Source organism: Mastacembelus armatus, chromosome 6 (genome assembly GCF_900324485.2).
Source record: "Mastacembelus armatus chromosome 6, fMasArm1.2, whole genome shotgun sequence".
Taxonomy (NCBI): domain Eukaryota; kingdom Metazoa; phylum Chordata; class Actinopteri; order Synbranchiformes; family Mastacembelidae; genus Mastacembelus; species Mastacembelus armatus.
The window spans coordinates 14,614,521-14,638,064 of record NC_046638.1 but is presented as its reverse complement, the minus strand read 5'-3'; the positions used below and the strand labels follow the sequence as shown (position 1 = coordinate 14,638,064).

The following is a 23,544-nucleotide window of genomic DNA, read 5'->3' as shown; positions in this document are numbered from 1 at the left end:
TTCCATGAACCGCAAAGATCAACGGCACTAAACAGTTGTAACGTTATATATCTAAAAGATTATGAGGAAACATTGCTATGGAGCACCGTTTTGGAACATGTTACCCATGGGAAAACAATGTTCCACTGCGTTTTATTCCTTACCAGCTTTGCCGCTAATGCAATGACTAACATGAGCTAGTTATTTCATACAGTCCCGGTTTTCTTGTGTCTTTGGTTTTGTACAGCCGGAAAAATGGGACTAGAGTGAGCGACCTCACGTAATGCATGGCTAAATAAACGATCTTTGAAATCACTGACTACCAATTGCGCTTGCGCAGAGGGCGACGATTCTCCGAGGCTCCACGTCTGAAAACGAGCGGATTCAACCAATCAGCAGTGGCCACCGTGTGTTTGGAAACAACCTTCCTCCTCGCTAAAAGTCCCATATGTCACAGGCAGCAAAGACACTTCTAGATACAGTGGAGTTACTCAGGTTTCTCTCTCAACTAGACAGTTTGCGTTGCTTTTCTTGACCCCTGGCGGTCTTGGGACTCTTCTTATTTTGACGAGTGCCAGTTTAGTCAGCAAACGGTGTCATTTTAAGCGCGAGACGAACGTTACGACGAGTAAAAGAGTGAAAATGGATGTGGGAGATTCTCAAGAGAAAACGGTTACGCTTCTCATAAAGACGCCCAACTGTGCCCAGGAGGACCAAGTAGTCGAAGGCGTCCATCTCAACTGGACTGTGAAGGACCTAAAAACGCGTTTGTCCACTGTGTACCCCACCAGACCGGTGAGTTTTTACAAGTTATCAGGCTAATGTTAGCCATCCGAGCTCGTGAGGCTGTTACGGAATGTGATGACATGATCCAGCTGCCAGTTAACAGCTGTCTGGCACGGTGTGTGTGCGCGCGTGCGCGTGCGTGTTGACATAAAACCTGAACATAACGTACGAAGGGTTTTAGTAGATCATTTTCGTCTCTACAAACGCATAGAAACTGGCTAACATTACTTGGGTGAAAATCACAGTACAGTCGCATGTAACGTTACAACTGCGGTCTAGTCTTAGATGTATCTGGGTGACTTTGCCACTAATAACCTTTTAGATAATAGTGTTGATTTAAGAACTATTTCATTATTGTATCGCAACCGTAGTTTCAACGAAGGCGGCACAATACAGCTGTCAGACGGCGATTCAGAAAGTGTCCTGAAAATCTATGTGAAAATCCAGGTTTTAGAGCAGCAGTTAAAATGAATGGTTACTGATCAAACACCTGTCATTTAGCCATGTGCTTTTACAGAGACAAGGCGGAGCCACTAGTGTTAATTCAGCTGTGGTCAGAACACATGAAGACACAATTGAGACAAATACAATCCGTTAAATAGCCCTTCTAATAAACCAGGCATTACAAAGTGCACAAGTTAAACACACAGTTGCACATACACATTCAACATCAGTATGTGTTACAAGTAAACTGAAATGTAAAACAGCAAATGTCATCTGAAAATCTTACGCAGCAGTGTGGTGAATATTGTTTTTTCCTAATTATTCCATACGTTTCTTTATATACCACAGTATAATTCTTCCTTTACACTGAAAACATTCTGAGATTTTGCCACATAATTACATTTTATTTTTCCACCAATCGAGAATTTTTTCACTCAGGTGCTGGCAGCTGCAGAAACATCACCTGAAACAAACAGCTAACCGATAGAATTTCTGATGGAATCTCCTCGTTTACTTTTTTTTCAGGCTGTGAGTGACCAGAAACTGATCTACGCTGGTAAACTGCTGCCTGACCACCTACATATTAATGATATCTTAAAACAGGTATGTGTGAGAGTATGTTTGTCTTTAAGCAGCTGGTTATATTGGCAACAAACTGGTTGGAGAGATTAAATCAGGCCTGTTTGTTTTGCATCAACATTTGATCTCATAATAAATGCCCACAAAGGATTTCTGTGGCCTGTGAGTGGGTTGTTGTGCATTATCAGGCCAGTAAAGTATATGGTTTTCCATGGTCTGTGTTTTTTTTGTGTGCAAATCCCAGTAGACATTTATATTCCTGCAGATGAGATGGAGAAGCTGCGTTAGTCAGTCACCATCTTCAGAGCGCTTCCGCAATAAAACTGTGTCGTAACATTCTCCTCTGTGCTCTACTATTTTGAGGATAGAAAAGACTATGAAGAAGGGTTTATGGCGCTGTGTAGTAATCATAGTAAGACACATTGCCAAAAATATGTTATTGTCAGACTGACTGTGAATTTGCTGTCACTGGATGGACTCATACTACATCATCCCCTGTTGTCCCTGTCCCATATGTATTTACTATTAGTGGTAGGGATTTCTTACCACTGTGTGTGTTTTTTTTTTGTTTTTTTAACCTTTCTCAGACAGACTCTGTTCCTGTGCTGCACTTGGTGTGTGCTTCTGCAGATCCAACTCAAGGACCATCTGGAGCTAGAACTAAGGTGAGAAATTGTTTTTACCCCCTAGCTGGGGATGGTGTCACTAACTGAACAGAGGGCTCTCATCAACATGAGAGATTTCCAACAGTAATCTGATACGTTTTGAACTGTGAACATCCACATCCTAATGCAGATTTAGTTGTCGTATCAACAATAGAATCCAATTAAGGAATCAACTTTAGATCACAGATGATTTCAAGCTGTCAGTGTTGGTAAAAGATTGTGCTTCAAGTTAATCCTCTTTCTGAATGGTTAGGAGGTCAAAATATAAGACTTAAACAAGTCCTATTTTTTGTTATTATACAAATATTTTGTGAAGTCATGCTGCTCATTTCCTTCTTAAGTCCCAAAATCCAATTTCATGTCAAAATCATCATCATTGCTTTAAAACCTTAATTTCTTCATATGTATCCTAGATTCTGCTGGCTAAATTTTGCCTGAGCAGTTCCTGTTCTTTTTAATTTAAATTGTGACACCAGATAAGCAGAACAGGTTGTTTCAGTTTGTGCTCCAGTGAGCACCATATTTCCATTGTTTGTTTCAGATATTATTACTGGGTGGATGAAAAAGCCTCTTTTTCTAAGTTTAATTTAAAGCACACAAATATTTTAAAGTTATAAGACCTTCAATCATATAATGTTGTGTTTTGCTGCATTTAATCAAAGATAATATATCTGGTGTGATCAGTTAACTGTCTAGTATTTACATCATGTGCTTTTATAGATACTTATTGACTCTTAAGGTTCAGTTTTAGACATTCGTCCGACTTATTTAATGAGAAATAAAGTTTTTCTCTTTAAATTGTCCTTTTAGGACAACTTAACTTTTTTTTTAATGAAATCAAAATACTTTTTAGGAAACACAAAATGTTGCATACAGTGTTAGGCAAGTGCCAGCTCCACATAAGTGTGGTGAAGTTCCAAGTAACAGTTTTTGTTTGAAGACTAACAGGTGCACTTCTTAACTTCCTCCCTCATTATCTTCACATCATAGAGTGGAACTGTTTCACTTCAGTGGTTATCCTTCACACCTCAGCTACGGTTGCGAGATCAAAAGTGCAGCTGAAAATAACTCACTGTAGTTTCACAATGCTTTAAAGTGTCCTCTGCTTGAAATAATTCAGCAAAACATCAAAATAGATTTTTCCAACAGGTGGCAGCCTTCAGTAAATAACCTGTAACATTAGCAAACAAACCTCCCAGCGGCAAACTGGTTTTACTGATTTTAATATAAGATAATATATGGGAGTGACTTATGTTGCGACATACAATGTGCAGATACTGTCACATTTATATTGTCAAACTGACCAGTTTTGTCAAAGCAGCTGTTTTGTTTCTGTTGAAGATGGTACTTTGTTGTTAGCCTGAACCTATCTAGCTAAACCAGACCAGTCCATTAACACAACTGCCACAGTAAGCACAGAAGGCCACACTGCCATTAACTTTCATGGGTAGTGTAACCTGGTACTAGAGCAAACAATAATAGATTTGCTGAAGGCTAATAACGCACATCCTTATTTTCTGTACTTTTGGTTAATATTTTTAAAACCAGTAAACTAACAGCTATTAATTGATTGCTTGTTGACATCCCTTGTATTGACTCTAAAGCAACTGCCACATTTTTAAAGTTTCAAACTTTTCTGATCTTTACAGATAAAAGAGACAGAACAGCTGCATCCTTCCAGTCCAAGGCCCATAGCATCCTCTGCTTCACCCAGCAGCCCTTCCACAGTCCACACTCCAAGTACACCAGAGCTGAGGCAGAGGAGGTTGACCTCTTCAATTTCAGCTGCTCCTCCAGTTGACACACAAACCCCACTATCTCTACCAGGCGTTCCTGCATGGCCTGCTGCTGCAATGTAAGTCATAAGCTCCACATGACCAGAAATAGGTTTTAACAGTATGACTGTTTGTTATCCATTTTATCGTTATCGTTATCTTAGACATACTAGCTAATAATACAGTTACTTAAGCACTCCAATAGTGAGTGTATGTTATTTTCAAACCTTCACTGCATATGGTCAAATTAATTTGGCTAGAGGAAATGAAAGAGGGTCTGTCAAACCAATATTGAAAAACATCGTGATCTGCCTCTATTAAGATGTCTGAAATTTTAAAAATGCAATTACCCAAAATCATATATGTAAACAAATTAGTATTATTGTTCCTGTGTACACTTTTTCTAGATTTCTTGCACTTCATATTTGGATGCAGTGTAGGATACAGTGTTGAACAGATTCTCTCTGTAATCTTTCCACTGTAGGCCTGGAGCACCGCAGATAACCCAGCCAGCCTTTCCTACCTTCTCCCTCTACAGTCCTCAGCAGCTGCTGTGGCTCCAGCATGTCTACGCTAGACAATATTACATGCAATAGTGAGTTTTTATTTAATTGTTTCTAATTCATGATTTTCTGTTTTTGTGAATCGTTCCTTTCAGAAACTCATTGTGTTGGACTCTCACTACTTGAACATGGATGGCTTTGTGTGACTAGTTATGTTTTCTACCAACAGCCACGCAGCTTTGGCAGCAGCAGGCACTGCCACCTCTGCAGCAGCTACAAACATTGGCCAGTACCCTCCTGTTCCTGCCCACCAGGTACCAGTTCCAGCACCCTTAGCGAATCAGAACCCTATCAACAACCTGGCAGTGAATCAGAACGCAGCCCAGGATGCTGCTTTCATCAACCCTGCGCAGGTCAACCAGAACATGCAGATGAACGCGCAGGGTGGGCCTGTAATGGAAGATGAGGAAGATATGGAACATGATTGGCTGGACTGGGTGTATTCTGCTGCGAGATTTGGTGTTCTGCTCATGATTGTGTACTTCAACTCCAACCTGAGTCGCTTTCTGCTGGTGATGAGCACCCTCCTCCTCATGTACCTGTAAGTACTGTGTTCAGCTTTAATAACTACGAACCCTTAGCTGAACAGCTTCACTGTGTTGTTGCTAACTCTAAGAGCTACTTCACTTACTTAGCTCAGTTTGGAGCAGGACTTTTTTTTTTTTTTTTTTTTTTTTCTTTAGTTCAGTTTTCAGATGCCTGACACTGTTTTCCTGTGAGGTACTAGAACTAGTTTTATGCTGTCATCTCTCGTTCATAGATCACAAAGTTTCATTGAAATGACCTCTTAACCCTGTAGTACATTCAACTGTGAAACAAAAAGAAAAATACTTCCGTTCATTCACAAAGCTGCTTGCCAAAGATCCTGGGCTATCTTGTGCTTTTTAAATTGATAGAGATGTATGTCTGGATTTTAAACACTGTATGTTCACAGCACTTAATCATGGCCTTGAACAAATGCAATTCTGTACCATTACAAGCTGATATTTAAACTTGTCTGACCAGATCTGAAGCTTTGGGAGAGTAATTGGCTTTAAACAATTACACATTTAATCACACAGTGAGTGTGTCTCAGTATGCAGTACTGGTTGCATAAAGAGCTGCCAAACACTCACTTTAAATGCAGTTTTTGCAAGGTAAGTAATATTGAAGGAAATAAAATCACATTAGCTTTTTACAGGTAGTCTGCTCTACATCAACATTGTTATCATCATGTGTGAGTGTGCACTTGTCACTAGCAAAAAAAGCAAGAGCGTTATGTTCTGTGTTCATGCAACGACTTTGACAGTGTTTCCAAGAAGGCAAAAACTGGTCGAACTAGATCTAATGCAAATTGCAATCTGTATTCAAAAGGCTTAAGACAATGAAGAAGCAAATGTGGTTCGACACAGCATGTAAAGATTTCTTCACTCAGAATGAAAGAGACACATAATAATCAGGATCAGGTGTGTCCAAGTATGTTGGACATACAAGGAATTTGACTCCAGTACAGTGACTCTTATTGTGCTTGACACAACAGTTCACAAATATGTACATAGATTAGACAATATTTGCATTTGTTATTCACAGTTATTGCACCCATTACAGTTACTGCACTTGGACAGGTATCGCACTGGGGGTTGTTCACAGGGACTTTGTGTACTAGTGTTCATCAGTGGGATGGTATGGGGAAAGAAACTGTCCTTGTGCATAGTTGTTTTGGCGTACAGTCTTCTGCATTGTTGAAAAAAACAAACATTAAAAACACATCAGTGGGAGACCGGGAGACATGTATTCACTACCAAACCCCAAACATGCATATTTTTTGGATGCTGTCCCAAAAGCTGATATGTGCCTTTACCATTAGAGTGCCTGCAAACCCCATTCACTTGTCTCCTGTTTTTTCTCCTCCACAGGCACACTGCTGGTTGGTTTCCCTTCAGAAGGCGAGTTCAGGTTCAAGCACCCAACCAGCTGCAGCCCGATGAAGTCCAGCACAACCAGCAGAACATTAACAGGAACCCAAACCTAAATCCAGTAAGAAGCCACGTTATTTTATCTGATACACTTTAACTAAAGTTTTGTAACTCAGTGTGCCATTTTCATTATCATATCTGTTTGAGTCTGCATGTAGTCAGAAATGTTTTCTTTTAATACTACACTACCACTGTGTGATGTCATCCACTGACTGTACAACTAAATTAACTTCTTTCAAAGCTCATTGCCAAATATAATTGTTTTCTGATGATATTGTGTCCTGTCTGTTCAGGCTGATGAGCTCGCAGACAGACCGAGGGAGGAACCTCCTGCTGCTGCAGACGGCTCTGATGGACAAGGACCAATGACAGCAGTTTTAGTTCCTCCTCACAGTCTATCAGTCATGTGGACGGCTTGGACTTTCTTCAAAACTTTCTTCTCCTCTCTCATACCTGACATTCCCCAGGGGATGGCTAACTGATTAACTAAGACAGACAATGCAGCAGACTCTTATTTTTCAGTGGATCACAGTTATCTGTGAAATGTGAGTGTAAGGACAAGGAAGCTATGCAGAGCTGTCAGCTCAAGAAGAAATCAAAAACCATGGCATTGTACATATATCAGGAGTAACTTGGAATCCCCAGCAGAGTCTTGGACATTAGGGCTAAGAAATGGTTTGTTACATTGCTCAAAGTTAAACACCAGCAAAGTGAAAGCAGTGCCAGACTCAGAATCATTTTTTTTTTTTCAGGGTCACAAGACCATGTGAGACAAGTTACCAGTTACCAGGATGACTTAGTTAGTAAACCAGTAGTTAGTATTTGGATGTGGGGACCAGCAAGTTAGCTAAGAGTTCTCTGGTGGAGCAAATCAGGGTTTATTATTATAACTGAAAGTCATTTTTCAGTAATAATATCTTTCAAGTATGGGCTTTCTGCATTTCCCCCTTATTGGAAAAATCTATGTATCCCAATCCAAAAATCATAGAATTAAAGAAGATTTAAAGCATGCACAGAACTTGATTTTAGTGGCACAGTTAGACTGTTTAATTTATTCTTGATTTAAGAAAATTCATGGAAACAAGCTTTCCAGACCCTTACCCATAAAATCAGGTTGCCTGAGCTTTCATAATGAAGAATATGATCCAGATCAATACTGTTACACTTGATCCATGTTCATTTAAAGTTAACAGTACTCCATCTATTATGGCCAACTGAATCAGAATTCTGTTTCACCAAGAGCACATCTGTTTTCTCCAGTACAAACAGTCCATGCATAGAGACTGTTTGATTAAAGTTTTTCACTCTCAGACAGTTTGTAAGCGAAGAGAGGCCAAAGGGTGTTCAGCTGATTTTATAGCACTAAAAACTATTATGTATTTGATAATAATATGAGTTTACATATTATTGAGTATCCTCATCTGACACTTCCAGGGGAACATTTTGAGTTTCCAAAACTTTTTTTTTTTTTTTCTTTTTCTTTTTCTTTTTCACAACTATATTCAGGTTGCTTTAATTCAGTTGCACACTTTCAAGGTGCAAATTCATGTTGTCAAGTTGATGATTTAGTTAAAAGAAAATCATTTAACCCAACTAAATTCAGACAGTCATTAAAAATCAATTTTAGTGCTATTATTTCCACGTTAACATTAATTATTCAGTACAGGATGTTCATTTTTAGTTGCCATAAAAAAACAAATCATGATTGCCTTTCTTGGCTTCCAAATATATGTGTTGTAAATATATGTACACTAAGCACTTTACATGTAAATTATGCAAGCTTCTTTACATATAGGAGGGTTATGAGTTTTTTTTGTCTGTAAATAAGTTGAAAATTCTAAGTTTAAATTTCGAATCAAGTTTATAATGCCACTAAAACAAAACATGTCAGTCACGCTGACTGAGAACTGTCACAGCATAAAATGGAAAAGATGGGTTTTACTATCTTTCTCAACACTGTGACTGTAAAAGGAGTGTATTACACCTTTATGCATATAGGCGAATATCACTCCCTTTTTCCTGTAACCCAGGACATTTTGTGTATTGCATTAGCCTCTCCTGTAGGATTTGCACTCTCAGTTACTTTGGAGAATGACAGTGACGTTAGGTATAGTGGTTTCTATGAGCAATGTTTATTGATGGATGCTGCAGAATGAAATGTATAATGAGGAGACTTGAAATAATCAATAAATGTTCTTCATTTTAATGGTTCCAACTTGTTTCCCGAGTGGTTTGTTAGGACATAGTTTCTACTGATTTTATTACAGAGTACAGCCAGTGTTTACTGACCATGTTTAAAAAGTACTAACAGCCTGATCGCACTTATGCAGGATGTTTTATATGAATTTGTGTAGTATTTGCAAAAACAGAGTTTTGAAAGAGTTAATTTATATAGTAATTATTCATAAATGGTTGCAGTTAGATTCTAGTGGTACTGTGATAACGTATAGCTGTATACTTGAGTAACCTCCTTTGTTATTACCTGCAGCCCAGCTACTTTGAGTGTCCTCATGTACCTCTCCATTTCCTCTTTTCTGCCCTCTATGCCCTCAGGCCAAGCCCCACTCATTCAGCTGGGAGACTCAGTGAACTCATTATTCTCTAAAGGAATCACCACTAGGGAATGACTAGTTCAGGTTACAGTCAGCCTCATGTGTAGTTTCACTGTGAGCCAGCAATTGTGAGTCTTTGTCAAGAGAACTCTACACCTGTACACAGTAATGTTTTTTCACCTATTCTGCAGAGTGGAATAATTTTAGACTTGTTAGGACAGACCTAAATTGTACTCATCTTTCAACCACGCTCATCTCCAACTTAAGTTTATTCTGTGAGTGGATTTAGTGTTTTAAAGACATTTTTGTGGGGTATGTACACATCTTGTTAAAACAAGACTTTCATTAAATTTAAAGCCTGAAGTGCCAGAAATCTACCAAATGAGATATAACATTTCTACATTCTGCATCCATTCAGCATTGTGGCTATTTTTATAATGTATTAATTTGCTTACTGCAAGCTGTATACTGAAAAAGCAGGTTCTTTGTTTTAACATTAAATGTGTGTATTTTACCTGAATAGGTTTGTAATTTTTTTATTTCGTATGAATAGTTAAAGTTGCTGCTGTAGAATCCACATCACAGAAAAGTTGTACTTTGACCAGTTTACTTTAAGGGGGGTTGCTGTTTGTTCTTTGATCGAGCGTTAATCACCCAAGTCATACATCAGTGTTTCAATGAAGAACAGGGTATCCCACTACCTAGTTCTAGTACACAAAGTCCTGTCTGTAAGTGGAAAACACAAGGTTAGTACCTTGTAGTGTAGTGGTAAGATCAATGGAAATCCAAAAAGGCTGGCTGAATTTTTTAAAATCATAGTTACATATGTGTGAGAGCAGAGCAGCCACCGATCATGGGACTTTGAATTTAAAGGGGACCAAAAAAATTAACAATTTTAAAGTCAGGCATCAGTGAGATAAGCTATTGTTCCAGAGAACACAGGAGTCCACTGATTAAGGTTGTGTAACTTTACCCCGCTATGCAGTGAGGCAGTTGCATCACAAAAAAACCTTATTGTCGTACAGTGAACTGCAAACAATCCACAAGGTTAAAATCCTCAACCAGCCAACAGAGCTGTCAACTTTCCACATCCACAATGCCTCATGCTGTTATCCTACCGCTGCTGCTCCTAGCCGTGTTTACTGTGTGCCATGGCTGCCTCCCGGACCCTGCTTCAGCCTACAGATTTACCGGAATCGTCTGCCGGCTCACCTACCCTGCTGCTGTTGTGTGTGAGTGGAATTTTGTCCTGATTTTTGTATTTAGGACTTCATTCATCAACATAATGCCTTCAATTTCTATTTCACAGTTTTTGTTCAATAAGCTGCCAAAAGTTCTGTGATTCTGATTTCATCATGGATTTCACACTAGCAATAGCCATTCTCAAAATCAAAACATTCCCTCATGCATGTTCAAACAATGTCTTCCTTCCGCTTATTTTTTATGAGACAATATAGTGTTTAAGTAATTCTCTTTTGTCTGTAACCTGATCTCATCTGTTTCCATTCATCTAAGAGAAAATTCAGCAGACTTTAATCCAGTGTTAGTATGAAATTATTGTAAAGTACAGTGTTATCTTCATTGTATTTTTACAATCCAGTGGATTAACTTGTTTTCCCTGTTTAATTGGTGCTTTTGATTTAGATATGGAGCAGCATGGTGGATGAGTGGTTAGCATTGTTGCCTCACAGCAAGAAGGTCCTGGGTTCGCAACCTGGCCTTTCTGTGTGGAGTTTGCATGTTCTCCCTGTGCTTGTGTGGGTTTTCTCCAGGTACTCTGGTTTCCTCCCACAGTCCAAAAACATGTATGTCAGGTTGATTGGTGACTCTAAATTGCCCATAGGAGTGAGTGTGAGTGTGTGAGGTTGTTTGTCTCTATGTGGCCCTGTGATGGACTGGTGACCTGTCCAGGGTGTACCCCTGCCTTTCACCCAAAGAGTGCTGGGATAGGCTCCAGCAGATCCCTGTGACCCTGGTTAGGAATAGGCAGGTATAGATAATGGATGGATGGATTTAGATATGATATACAGATGAATCATGTAAATGGTGTGTGCATTTGTATCTGTGTTTAAGTGTATTTAGCCATGTTTGTGTGTTTTCGGCAGTGAACGAGAAAACCACCAAAGTGATTGAAGCAGCCTTCCAACATGCCAGATACCCAAGTATGAAGGGAGAAAAGTCATTGCTTTTTATAGGCAAAGTCGTATATGGCTTGGAGAAGTGAGTGGACACACACACATATGCATACAGTGATAAATGCACAACATGTACTGTAAATTTTCTCTACTGACCCATCCAGTTTGGAGATTCACAACCTGTCGATTGGTCAGAGCGCGTTTGAGCTGCGTCCAGGAGAAGGCGTTGCCATGGAAATAAGCAATGTTTCTGCGATCTTCAAAGGAACCATCCAGTATGGATATGGCAGCTGGCTGTGAGTGTGACTAGCCTGTGTTTGTCCCTACCCTTTGATATGGCCCACTGGAGTATCTATAGACATACCACTCCCATGCAGACGGGCAACAATTCTGCCAAATCAACAACATTCCACATTGGCAAACTTACTGGACCTTTGTCATCATGGAAACTTTCATCAACACACAATTACAATGGCAACCCAGTTCGATGCCCAGACTGGCAGTAATATATTCGGGTGGGACAAGTGAAAAAGTACCACTTGCCCTCTCCTTCATTAACACGACTGTGGTTAAAGAAATCCATCACATAAAGTTTAGGTGCACTAACTACCTGGTTAGGGGTAGAAAAAGATCATAGTTGTTATCATGGTTACAGTAATGAACAGAAGAGTCGGTCAGTTCCAGTGCTGTCCTGGCACAATCTCCTGTGACCAGTCCAATCTTCCAGTATCATTACCAGTAAACAAATGAAAAACAATACACGGAATGTGACAACTGCTGCACATTAATCAATAGGTGAAAGTTTTTATAAACTTGAGTTAAATTTTTTTTAAAGTATATATTTTAAGGAACTTTGAATAACAATTTATAGGTTACATTTCATACTGTCATATTAAACAAAGCTCTCTCTGCTACTCAAACTTTCATGTGTCCAGATACGCACAATTACATCTGTACAATGAATGAATTTGAAACATTTACTGACTCATCTGATGCATGCTTATGAGCTGCAAGTCTTCTTCACTTTTACAAATTTACAAGCTGCCATTGGTATTCCTAAACACAGTCCCCAGTCAGATCTGTATAATGCTGGACTTACTGTACCAGAAAATGTTCCCAGCAGCTGATGGTACATTGATGTGTATTTCATTTGTATTTCTTTTTCATCCAGTGTCGACATTGCACATTCAGTTGACTTTGAAGTTGAGTCTCAGATTGATCTTGGAATCAACCCCAAACTTTGTAAGTGCAGTACCTTATTTTGTACATGTTCATAGAGACTAAGAATTGAGAGAAATTTGAACTTCTGCAAAAAGCATCTGAACTAGGCCAGTACTCACCACTGAGTACTGGCCTAGTATTAAATGATCAGCTCAGTATGTCTGATCATTTAATATATTAATGTACTTTATATTTAATACCATAATCTCCAGGTGAAGACATGTTTCCCCCTGGCAAAAAAAACAAAACAAAAAACCCACAACAAATACAATTTGCTATACAAGTGCTCCTTTAGAACGTAGTTCAAACTAGTGATATATATACATCTTACCTTAAATATTTTCCTGGCTGTTTTTACCTCTCTCATGTCTGACTCTCACCTCTGTCAGACTGTGGCGATGGGAAGGTAGCAGCGGACACATCTGACTGTTATCTGAACTTTCACAAGCTCCATCTGCATCTGCAAGGAGACAAAGAGTAAGTTACAAATATCAACCTGATGGAGTGTCGATAGCAGAACTTGAACAAATAACTGCTAATGCGTGTTGTTGGACAGACCGAACTGGCTGAAGAAGCTCTTCACTGACTTCATCACCTTCACTGTCAAACTGGTCGTCAAAGGACAGGTGAGGACAAAGGACAGCAAAAGAGACAGAACTTACCTTTGACTCATCAGGCTTCAGCCTGGCATTGAGTGTAAATGCTGAATTGAATCACAACAAACCTTTTCATGTCTTTTTGTAGAGTAATAGTAATAGTCCAACAATGATGAGTGTGTTCTCAAATGTAGATTTGCAAGGAGATCAACAAGGTGGCAAATATTCTGGCTGACTTCATACAAGACACAGCAGGTACATGCGTGTGTTTCTGTATTGGTTATATGTTTAAATCCTAAGGAAAGTTGGATTTTTTGGTATCCAGACATTTGATGATTTGTGGAAATACATAAAACACATTCATCTAATCAATTCGGTTCTTTATCTCATCCAACCTTGGATGTCTCTGAACATCAGTGTGCATGTATGTGTGTCTTTCCAGAGAACTTCCTCAGTGATGGAGACATCATTGTGGATATTAGTATAACTGCTCCTCCTACCATCACTGCTAACTACATAGAATCATACCACAAGGTAAATAATCCCTGTATATACAGTACATAAACAATCATATCTTTCAGTTTTAATACTACTTTTAAAAGTAATTATTTAGATTTTCCTCAATCATCAGAAAAGATAAAGCAAATAAAAAACTCAAACTGAATAGATTAAAAAAAAGCACAAAAAAGTCTTGCACTTTCACACCACACTCCCAGCACAGACCTTTTCTCCACCAACCAAGACAAACATATCCTCTTTCTAGAAATGGATCATTATTTAGCAAGAGCCCAATGCACACCTCACATTCCAAGGAATCTCTTATTTTCCTCAGTATGTCATGCTTATGGTGAGCTATAATACATAACTTTGGTACAGCTGTTTAAACCAAATGGATTCACTCATACTGTTCACTTCTTAACCTCTCTCTTGTATAAACCTTCCAGGGGCTGACGAACTACAAGAACACTTCGACTGTCATCAGCGACTCTGTTTACCACCCTGATCAGCTCACTGAGAACAGGATGCTCTACTTTTGGGTGTCAGGTCAGCAGTGACATTGCGTGTTTCTATAAAAATCTGTATGTGCAGGTGCAGTAGAATAGAAAGTAGATTAGTAAATTTTCTATGAAATTACATGTATCAAAACCACTGTTGGCTTATATTCTAGGAGTGATATTAATAAAAATAAGAAACGGAAACATTTTGATCATTATTTTCTATCTAGACTATGAGTTGCATTGAAATGATCTCTTGTCATTATGACTTTGATACAGTGTGTACTTAGTGCAGACAGTTCTGCACCTATTTTGCGCTTAGCATTAACCACTGTTTGTTTCAACTTCCCCTGACATTATTCATACTGTAATTTACATGTGCAGATATATTTGGAAAACAAGAACATTATCACCAAATTGCAATCCATTTGGTGCATTCAGTGACATTGTATACGCACAACTTTCAGGCCGGCATCCCCTGAAACTCAGTGTCAGGACTGTATTTTCAAACGACACAGTTAGTTCACTGTCTAATTTATCAAAATGCTTTTTTTCTCATTGTGGTTTAAACATGATAGTTGTAGTTGTACATTAACTATTGTGTGGTGTGGTAATACTTTGTGTTTTAACCCCAGACCAGGTCTTTAATCCTATGCTTAGTGCTGCCCACCACGATGGCCGCTTCCAACTCAACATCTTTGGAACAGAGCTCGCTGTAAGTACATATCCTTCAACATCTTGTGGATAAAACTGGTACTGATGGCGCTTAGAGAGTATTACTGATGCTCTTTATGTCTCTGCATACATTAAACGTTGGATGTTCCCCTACAGCTTTGCTGACAACTGGCAGATGAACGCAGATGTTGAACGTTGCATTGTTGCTGTGTAATGTCTTAGTTCTCTGTCTTAGCTCTTACATTATATAATGAATGTGATTTCAGGAACTTTTCAAGACAAGTCTTTCTACTGCCATGCCTGAATTTATTAGAAAGGTAATGCTGAAAATCTCTGCATACCTTCTCACTTCAAAATACAATCATATACTGTATAGCTCTGTCAGATTTGTCACATTTGTGTGTGTGCGTGTGTGCGTGTGTGTGTGTGTGTGTGTGTGTGTGTGTGTGTGTGTGTGTGTGTGTGCGTGTGTTCAGTGCCTATTTGAATCAGGTTCTCCGGAGCTAAAAGTATGGAGTTCATCCCTTCCCCACCTAAACACATCCACCTTGGGTACCACTGTCTGGGCGCAAGCCTCCGGGCAGCTCCACTGTGGAAGTCAACACACACTGACACTCTTCTTTCAAACGGTATTACGCCACCATGTGACACACATTCTCAATCATCTGGTAGGAACAGAAAGGAAATTGGTTTAATGTGGCCCTGTTCAACATGATCATCCAAATAACATTTCTCCATCACATTGCTGTTTCCTTTCCAAACAGAGGTTGCACTTAAAAAATATATATATTATTTTATTAAAAACACATATTCATATATTTATTTTTTTTTTCAATCGGAAATTGTGATGCTAGTAAATGTATTTTTAGAAAAAACAATAAACCAGTTACAATAAACTGGCCTTACTCAGTTGTAACACACTTTTGTGAATGAGTGTTTTGAAACTGAAAATTAAAATAATCAATGTCAGGTTAATCAGTAATGACAGGTAAACTGACAGCCAAATAAGAATGTAGTGCAAAGACTAGCGTTTCCAATGAACTAAAATCTAGGATTAAACCCCATAGGAGAAATCTTTTGTTTTAAACATGCAAGTTTTTATGCATTAACCAATTTTATAGTGGTAAGATCATTAGGGTATAGATGAAAGATTGACTTTAGTACTAAACCTGAGATTCATCTATCCATCCATTTATTTTCTGCTAGCTTATCCAGAATCACGTCAAATCACGTGAGGTAGTCAAATTTTTTTAATAAATGTCACCACAACGTTCAAGAAAAAAACTGATATCCCACCTTAAAATACAACAATTTGATCTGTATTTTTTTAACAGTAAAACTGGTTGTCAGTATGTCAGTAGGTCTGCACAGTATGATTATTACACAGGCTATGAAGTTGAAATAAGGAAATCATGTTTGACCAAGCCATACTAAACACTGGCATATACTGAACAAAAAAAGTTCAGAGCCATTGTTGTTAAAGATGAAGTTCAATGCGACATTTTTCCTAAGCATCCCCAGAAGTTGGTGAAAGATCGCTTTCATTTTAAAAAGGGCTCAGCTTCACACATTGAAACACTCACACATCATTTTTCCCTAAGTAAAACGTTTTAGTGCATCAGAAGGTGAACGTTGTACTGCTTTGGATCAGGCATCTATGATTAAAAAAGGCCTTTACCTCTGATCTTAACCATCTGTTTTCCTCTAACCTCCAATCCATCATTTACTACAAAGTTTAGTCACATCTTAAGGTATAAAAAAATACACATTTCTATGGCTTACATGGATGATTAGAATTTGCATGTTTATCAGTTATGCTGACAATGGTTAACTGTTTAGTTACTGTCATAACTGTGACATCTGCTGGGCAACTCTTGCTGTTGCATTTGAATGGAAGAGACCTGACCACACAGTCACAATATAATCCAGAAGTATTTAGATTTGGATAGATACATATTTTTCTTCTTCAGATTTTTCAGCACATTCAACTTGAAATAAAATACTATATAGTACATTTTATAGTCTCATTTTTAACCTTAGTAGGTTTACACCAATGCAGATGGAACTGTGTGCATGGGAGACTATTTTGATTTTAACACATACAGTAGTGCCTAAAATTTAGGGATTCATCATGTTTAACATTTTATGTAAAAATAAAGCCAGAGTCTTCCATCTAAGGTCTTTGACTTATACTGTTGACATCACCAGACTGTATTGTTTCTGGTGATGCTCTCCCTTCATCGCAGCCTCCTTCAGATCCTGCTTGTTGTGGCCTCTCTACTTTTAGTCTGGTGTTCACCTCAGATTGACTGTACAATTTGTCAGCCTTTGTCATTTTTATTAACGTTACTTTACTGCACCTGCTTGCCTGTGAGTCTGCATGTGGGTCCTCCCTGTATGTGCTTTGTAAATCAGAAATGTGTTAGTAGGACTATACATTATCTCAAACACAGTTCTTTATATACAGAAGTAACCCTATTCAAATTAAAGCTGAAACCTGTCAGATCAATGCTGTATCGATTATTGGATGTAAATACTTGTTTTAAAGAGAGTGAAAAACAAACAAAAATGTGCACTGTAGGGCATGAAGAGAAACATCTTTATAATAAATGGAGACATTTTTCTGTAGTTCTATTGTCATAATAGACAATATATAACATAGCTCTACTGTTTATTACTACATAGTGAATTTAAAGATTGTCATGATGATACTTCAAACATAACACCATCAGCTGTACCCCATGCTTTAACTAGTGGAACAGTTGATGCCTTGTTACAAAGTAAAAATAATTGAATTTACTGTTACTATGCCTGTGTCATGCTGCACTGTCCATGTTAAGCCTTTGGGTGATGCTTTATTCTTTTTTATGTGTAGGATGTGGTCATAGATGTCACAGCTTCCTATGCTGACAAGAAACTCTTCCTGCATGGTAACCCATCAGAGTAAGACTTTTTTTATTGATTTTTTTAAGACTTGCTCTGAACTGACCTCTAAAAAAGGTTTGGTTTCATGACAGCATCTTCGGTCTGTGTCAATGTGCTATAGGCCAGAATCACTTACTTAAGCAGTCACTGGATGTAGTTCTCTATATTCCCCAATATACCATTTGCAGTTCTTCATCCATGTCTTGTGTTTGGTGTATGATAGTGATCCTTCTTCCTCTCTAGGATCTCTGTATTGCAAGCTGAGCTGCCCTTACAAAATCAGCCGGTAAGATTTTTTCATTTCATTTCACTGGCAGTTTCCTTGTATTGGAAAAAAGTTTTTGTGCCCCAGAATATAATTTGAAAAAACTTCTTCTTTTCCTTTCGGCTGCTCCCTTCAGGGGTCTCCACAGCGAATCATCTGCCTCCATTTAACCCTATCCTCTGTATCCTCCTCACCCACACCAACTATCCTCATGTCCTCCTTCACTACATCCAAGAACCTCCTCTTTGGTCTTCCTCTAGGCCTCCTTCCTGGCAGCTCTAACCTCAGCATCCTTTTACCAATGTATTCACTGTCCCTCCTCTGAACATGTCCAAACCACCTCAATCTGGCTTCCCTGGCTTTTTCTCCAAAACATTTAACATGAGCTGTCCCTCTGATGTACTCATTCCTGATCCTATCCATCCTCGTCACTCCCAGAGAGAACCTCAACATCTTCAGCTCTGCTACCTCCAGCTCTGCCTCCTGTCTTTTTCTCAGTGCCACTGTCTCTAAACCAGACAACATTGCTGGTCTCACTGTCTTCTCCACCTTTCCTTTCATTCTTGCTGACACTCTTTTGTCACACATCACACCTGACACTTTCCTCCACCCGTTCCAACCTGCTGCACACGTCTCTTCACTTCTTTTCCACACTCTCCGTTGCTCTGGACTGTTGACCCTAGGTACTTAAAATCCTCCACCTTCTTCACCTCTACTCCCTGTAACCTCACCGTTCTACTTGAGTCCCTCTCATTTACACACATGTACTCTGTTTTACTGTGGCTAACCTTCATTCCTCTCCTTTCCAGAGCAAACCTCCAACAAGATTTTAAACAAGAATATAATTCGAAAAAACTGTTAGAAAAAAATGTAGTTGAACTGCAGCTGCACTTCACTAAAGAGCCTCAGAACATAGGACAGTACTTTGGATGTGAGATTGAAATTCTCTTGCAGAAGTTTTACATATTATATGTCTCACCAGCATTAACATCAATAAGACTTCTGGGACAAATCCTTGCATCCTCCAAAACATTGCCAAAAAGTTAAAATTGGTACTAAAACTGCAACTTGGGCATTGGCAGAGTTCAGGGATGCAGACTAGACACAGACAACACAGAAAGGAACTCAACACATTTATTAAACATACTAAAGGTGTCTCAGGTAACACAAACACTGATGTCTGAAGATAACTGAAATGTACAACCTGAGTGGAATCCAAAAGGTGAGAAAGTCCAAAGCAACTCTAAAGCATAACTGGGTAAACTTCAGGTGAGAAGGCAACCCATCCAACGATGCAACACAACATAAACTGAGAGATCAGCGCTACGCCAATGGCAACATACCGGGAACATAACGCACACTTACTCATACACATACACAGGCACACACACAAGGAGAACTAACAAGACACAGCTGAATATAAATCAAGCACTAATAACAAAAACGTGAAACTAGAAACACTGAGGGAGAAACCACAAACAGGAAGTCCTTTCAAGTCCCAAAACAGGATACACAGTGCAGATCCTAACAGCACCCACCCCCTCAAGGGCTGGTTTCCAGACAGCCTAAGAGTTCATGAAGAACAGAGCAGGTGGAAAGGATCAGGAGGCAGGTTCCAGAGGGCGAGAGTGCAGGGAGACTACACAAACTGGGAGATTGGCCCTGCTGGCAAGCCACGAACCAAAGCATATTCGGAGGGCGACCCTTCTGTTGAGCTGAAAACAACTCAGGAAAGTGGCTTCTCTTGCAAGCAGAAACCTTGAGTCAATCAGGAGTGTTAGGGAGGACATCTTCTCAGGAGAACAGAAATCAGGGCTTTTCCGGGGGGTGGCCCCTTAGGCAAGCAGGATTAAACGTGGTCTTGGTAGAGGCAGCCAAAAAACGGGCAGGAATAGGAATAATGCCATTGGTGCCATTAACCACCTGAAGCTGAAGGCGTTGGATCAGTAACAGCATCTGACCCACTGAAGAACCCTGAACCTGGTGTCAGCAACCTCAACCAACCCACTGGAGGAAACCGAAGCTGACAGAGTGTCATTGGTAACATCTTCTGACCCACTGGAGGAATCTAAAGGAGTCCAATGCTGAAGGACTGGTGTCAGTAACCTCAACCGACCCACTGGAATTTGAGGCTGAAAGAAGAGCAGGAACCTCAGCGGAGACACAGGCATTGGCACACTGAGGTCCAGAGTACAGGAGTGGGGACCTGACCGTCGGCACACAAAGATCCGGTTGCAGAGAACTCATGCAGAGCATGCAGACGCTGCTGAAGGGACAGACTTAGTCGAAGACAGTTATGCATCTTTGGCAAAGACTCTGGCAGGGGAACTGAAGACTCTTGGGGGTACTGAACACTCTGTCTGACGGAATGAAGATTTTCGGCTTGGTGGACTGAAGACTTGGGCTAAGGGACGGAAGATTTGGGCTAAGGGACGGAAGATTTGGGCTAAGGGATGGAAGACTTGGGTTGAGGAACTGAAGACTCTGGTTGAACAACTGGAGACTCTGGCAGGAGGACTGGATTCTCAGGAACTACAGCGCAGATCCTAACAACCCTCTTATTATTGAGGGTTGTTATGCTCTTTATGGAAAAATAAAGTTGATCATAAAAACAGAAGAGTACATTTTATTGTCTGTTTAATCACCTCTCCCCCTGTTTCTAGCTAAATGAGGAGCAACTGGAATTCATAACAGAAGCTGTGAGGAAGATAGGCATCCCCAAGGCCCTGTCTGGTAAGAGACAAAGCCACATATACAGAGACAGTCTACATAGCAGCATACATATAAAGTGCAAGTTGGTTTAAAACTCTGATCAATGACCACAACATTATAAAGCATTTTCCAAAAATGTCTGGCATAAAATTAGCATTTTAATGATAAACTATTACAATACAGATTTATGGACACAACGTAGTAAGTACTTAGTAACTCCCTCAGTAGGCAACACCATTGTATTTTAAAATATTTACTCTTTAATATATCAGCTTGATCTGCTGGATTTCCTTTCTCTCCTGCTGATTCTGGAAGTAAAGTAGTTATGCCAAATGTGTACATGGTTTTCTGTGATGTGTATTTCAGTTCTGGAGGTTGAGCTAACCAGGTTGTTGGACAAACAGGGAACCAACTTATTTGACATCTCTAACCCTGAAGTGCTTCCTCGGGACGTGAGTGTTCTTCGTCACTATTTCACTTTTTGGCACGTGCCCTGTTTGGGATGTATTTCTGCTCTTGCGTGACTTCTTCCTTTCCTTCTTTCCATTTGCAGGGCTTTGTGGTGATACAGATGGATTTTGGTTTCCCTCATCACCTCCTGGTTGAGTTCCTCAAGAAGACAATGCAGTAAATGTTCATCCAGTTATGCATCCAGGATCAGGATCAGCTGCATGATAGCCCATTTACAGACGGATAACACAGTTATGTTTGCCAACTTTTACATGTGTAAAATGTGCTGTTTTCACCCTCCATTTAGTTTGCTTAGATATATTATATAGTACAAACTAAGTAATTTTCCTGTTTGTATAGTATGAGATAAACTTCATAAATTATTAATAAATTCAGGATTTATTTACTGAATCAGATTACTAAAATATGTTGTTTTTCTTTAAAGTTAATAGAAGTGGGTATTAAATAAAATACATGTGGTGCTGATGGCAAAGACAGGCGATGTTTGTCTCAGTATTTTAAACACTGATCAGTGTTATACAGATGTACAATAATGGCACAGACTGAGCTAGTATCTGAAGGAAGTCTACTTACCATTCACGTTTCAAACCCAAATTGAAAACCATTATAACTAACAAATACAACATGGATGTTCCAAAGTCATTATTCAGCTTTACCTATAGAGTTGTGTAGCTGCTTTGGGCATGCCTGACCAGACGTAGAGGTCCCACTCCAGAAAAACAACTAGAACAGCGGTGCAGCAAGAAGGTGATGTAATGTTAAGCATTTATTTTGTTTTTGTTTTTATATATATATATTTTATATAGACCAGGTTAAATAAAAACAATGAAGACTCCTGTGTGGATGTGCCTGACTTCACCCTGGTACGTGCAGACAGAGATGCTGAGGCAAATGGCAAGACAAAAGATGGAGGACTGACCTTATTTGTACTAAATAAGAGATGGTGTAACCCTGGTCATATTACTGTCAAAGAAAGAATATGTTGTTTGGACACTGAGCTTTTGGCCGTTGGGCTCAGACTTTATTATGTTCCCAGGAAGATCAGTCATATCATCAACATACTTGTTTATATTCAACCAAGACCTAATACTGATGTTCCATGTCAAGTCATTCACAGGACTGTTGCCAGGATCTATGTGACTCTTACCTCACACTGTCCTACCAAAGAAGGTAACACTTGTGCTGTATGCAAACGTCAAGGAGGCTGCTTCTACTGCCTTACCACCGCTCAGCAGGTCAGATCACAACCTGGTCTTACTGCAGACCTGTTATAAACCCTGTGTACTGAAGCAACCTGCAACCACAGTAAGGAAATCTCTGACCTGTTGACCCCCTACAGCTCCTCCAGAGCCTTGACGTCATCAGGTCAAAATCTGCTAAAACCTGTTTGAAAACATCTCAGGGAACACCCTAACCCTTGTGTTTATGTGTGGCTGATTCTGTTGATTCTTTTAAAAAAGCAGCAGTTTTCAAACAGGTTTTTAGCTGAACAGGCTCTCATGGTTGCATCTTTGTTGTGTTTTGATTAGATTTTAAGTTTTTATTGTTTTGTATTTATTTTACTGAACTTTGTAAAGCACTTTGAGATTTTATCTGTGAAAGCTGCTATATAAATAAAATTTACTTACTTACTTTCTTAACGCTAGTAGCTATATGTCAACAGGACAGTAGGTTTATCTCCCCCAGTCAAAAGAAAACTCCACTTTACATGTTGCAGGCCTGGAACCAGACCTGGAACTGCCTTGGTGGAAAAGGAGTTAAATAAAAAAATAACTAGACTTCTCTGACAGAAGATAAAACCACCACTTAACCACACACAAATTAAATAAATAGCAGCAGTTAAGTGTCCCTATCCCTCCCATTATCTGAACTGTTTTTGCTTTTGTTGTTGCGCTTTTTTAAATTTCCGTGTTTTGCCACTCACACCAGTGCTACCTTTCCCTAAATGTTTGTTCTCTCTGTCTTGCATCAGGATATAATCACAAGTAATAAATAATAAAACAGTATCAAACAGGTGTAAACTCTCAACTGCAAAAAGAGACATTTATGTTATGACTTCATATGCTGTGGCAATTTTGGGAGGAGAGGAAGGAAATCCCTAATGTTTATCAGTCACCAGGTGGCAGTATTGGACTATTTTTATTTATTGATCTATATATTTTTTTTATATAGTGAAATGAATGTTCTCTGTTCTCACCACCCCTGTCTCTGTGTCAGCACTGGAAGCAACGGCCTCAGGCTCTGCGATGTA

At 39.3% G+C, this 23,544-nt stretch overlaps 2 protein-coding genes across 2 annotated transcripts; both read left to right on the top strand.

The window, feature by feature from the left end:
• The first annotated feature begins 380 nt into the window (after positions 1–380).
• On the top strand, positions 381–8,957 carry herpud1 (homocysteine-inducible, endoplasmic reticulum stress-inducible, ubiquitin-like domain member 1). The gene is made up of 8 exons (XM_026312326.2): positions 381–774; positions 1,735–1,812; positions 2,376–2,453; positions 4,103–4,308; positions 4,713–4,823; positions 4,961–5,332; positions 6,687–6,807; positions 7,040–8,957. The coding sequence occupies exons 1-8, from the start codon at positions 622–624 to the stop codon at positions 7,226–7,228; spliced, it is 1,308 nt and encodes a 435-aa protein (XP_026168111.1). The 5' UTR covers positions 381–621; the 3' UTR covers positions 7,229–8,957.
• Positions 8,958–9,053: 96 nt separating this feature from the next.
• Positions 9,054–21,562, top strand: cetp (cholesteryl ester transfer protein, plasma). The gene is made up of 17 exons (XM_026311791.1): positions 9,054–10,530; positions 11,404–11,518; positions 11,598–11,729; positions 12,605–12,675; positions 13,044–13,131; positions 13,211–13,280; positions 13,445–13,505; positions 13,693–13,784; positions 14,195–14,294; positions 14,881–14,960; positions 15,187–15,237; positions 15,397–15,549; positions 17,796–17,863; positions 18,089–18,131; positions 20,774–20,843; positions 21,189–21,274; positions 21,376–21,562. The coding sequence occupies exons 1-17, from the start codon at positions 10,395–10,397 to the stop codon at positions 21,451–21,453; spliced, it is 1,494 nt and encodes a 497-aa protein (XP_026167576.1). The 5' UTR covers positions 9,054–10,394; the 3' UTR covers positions 21,454–21,562.
• The last annotated feature ends 1,982 nt before the right edge of the window (positions 21,563–23,544 follow it).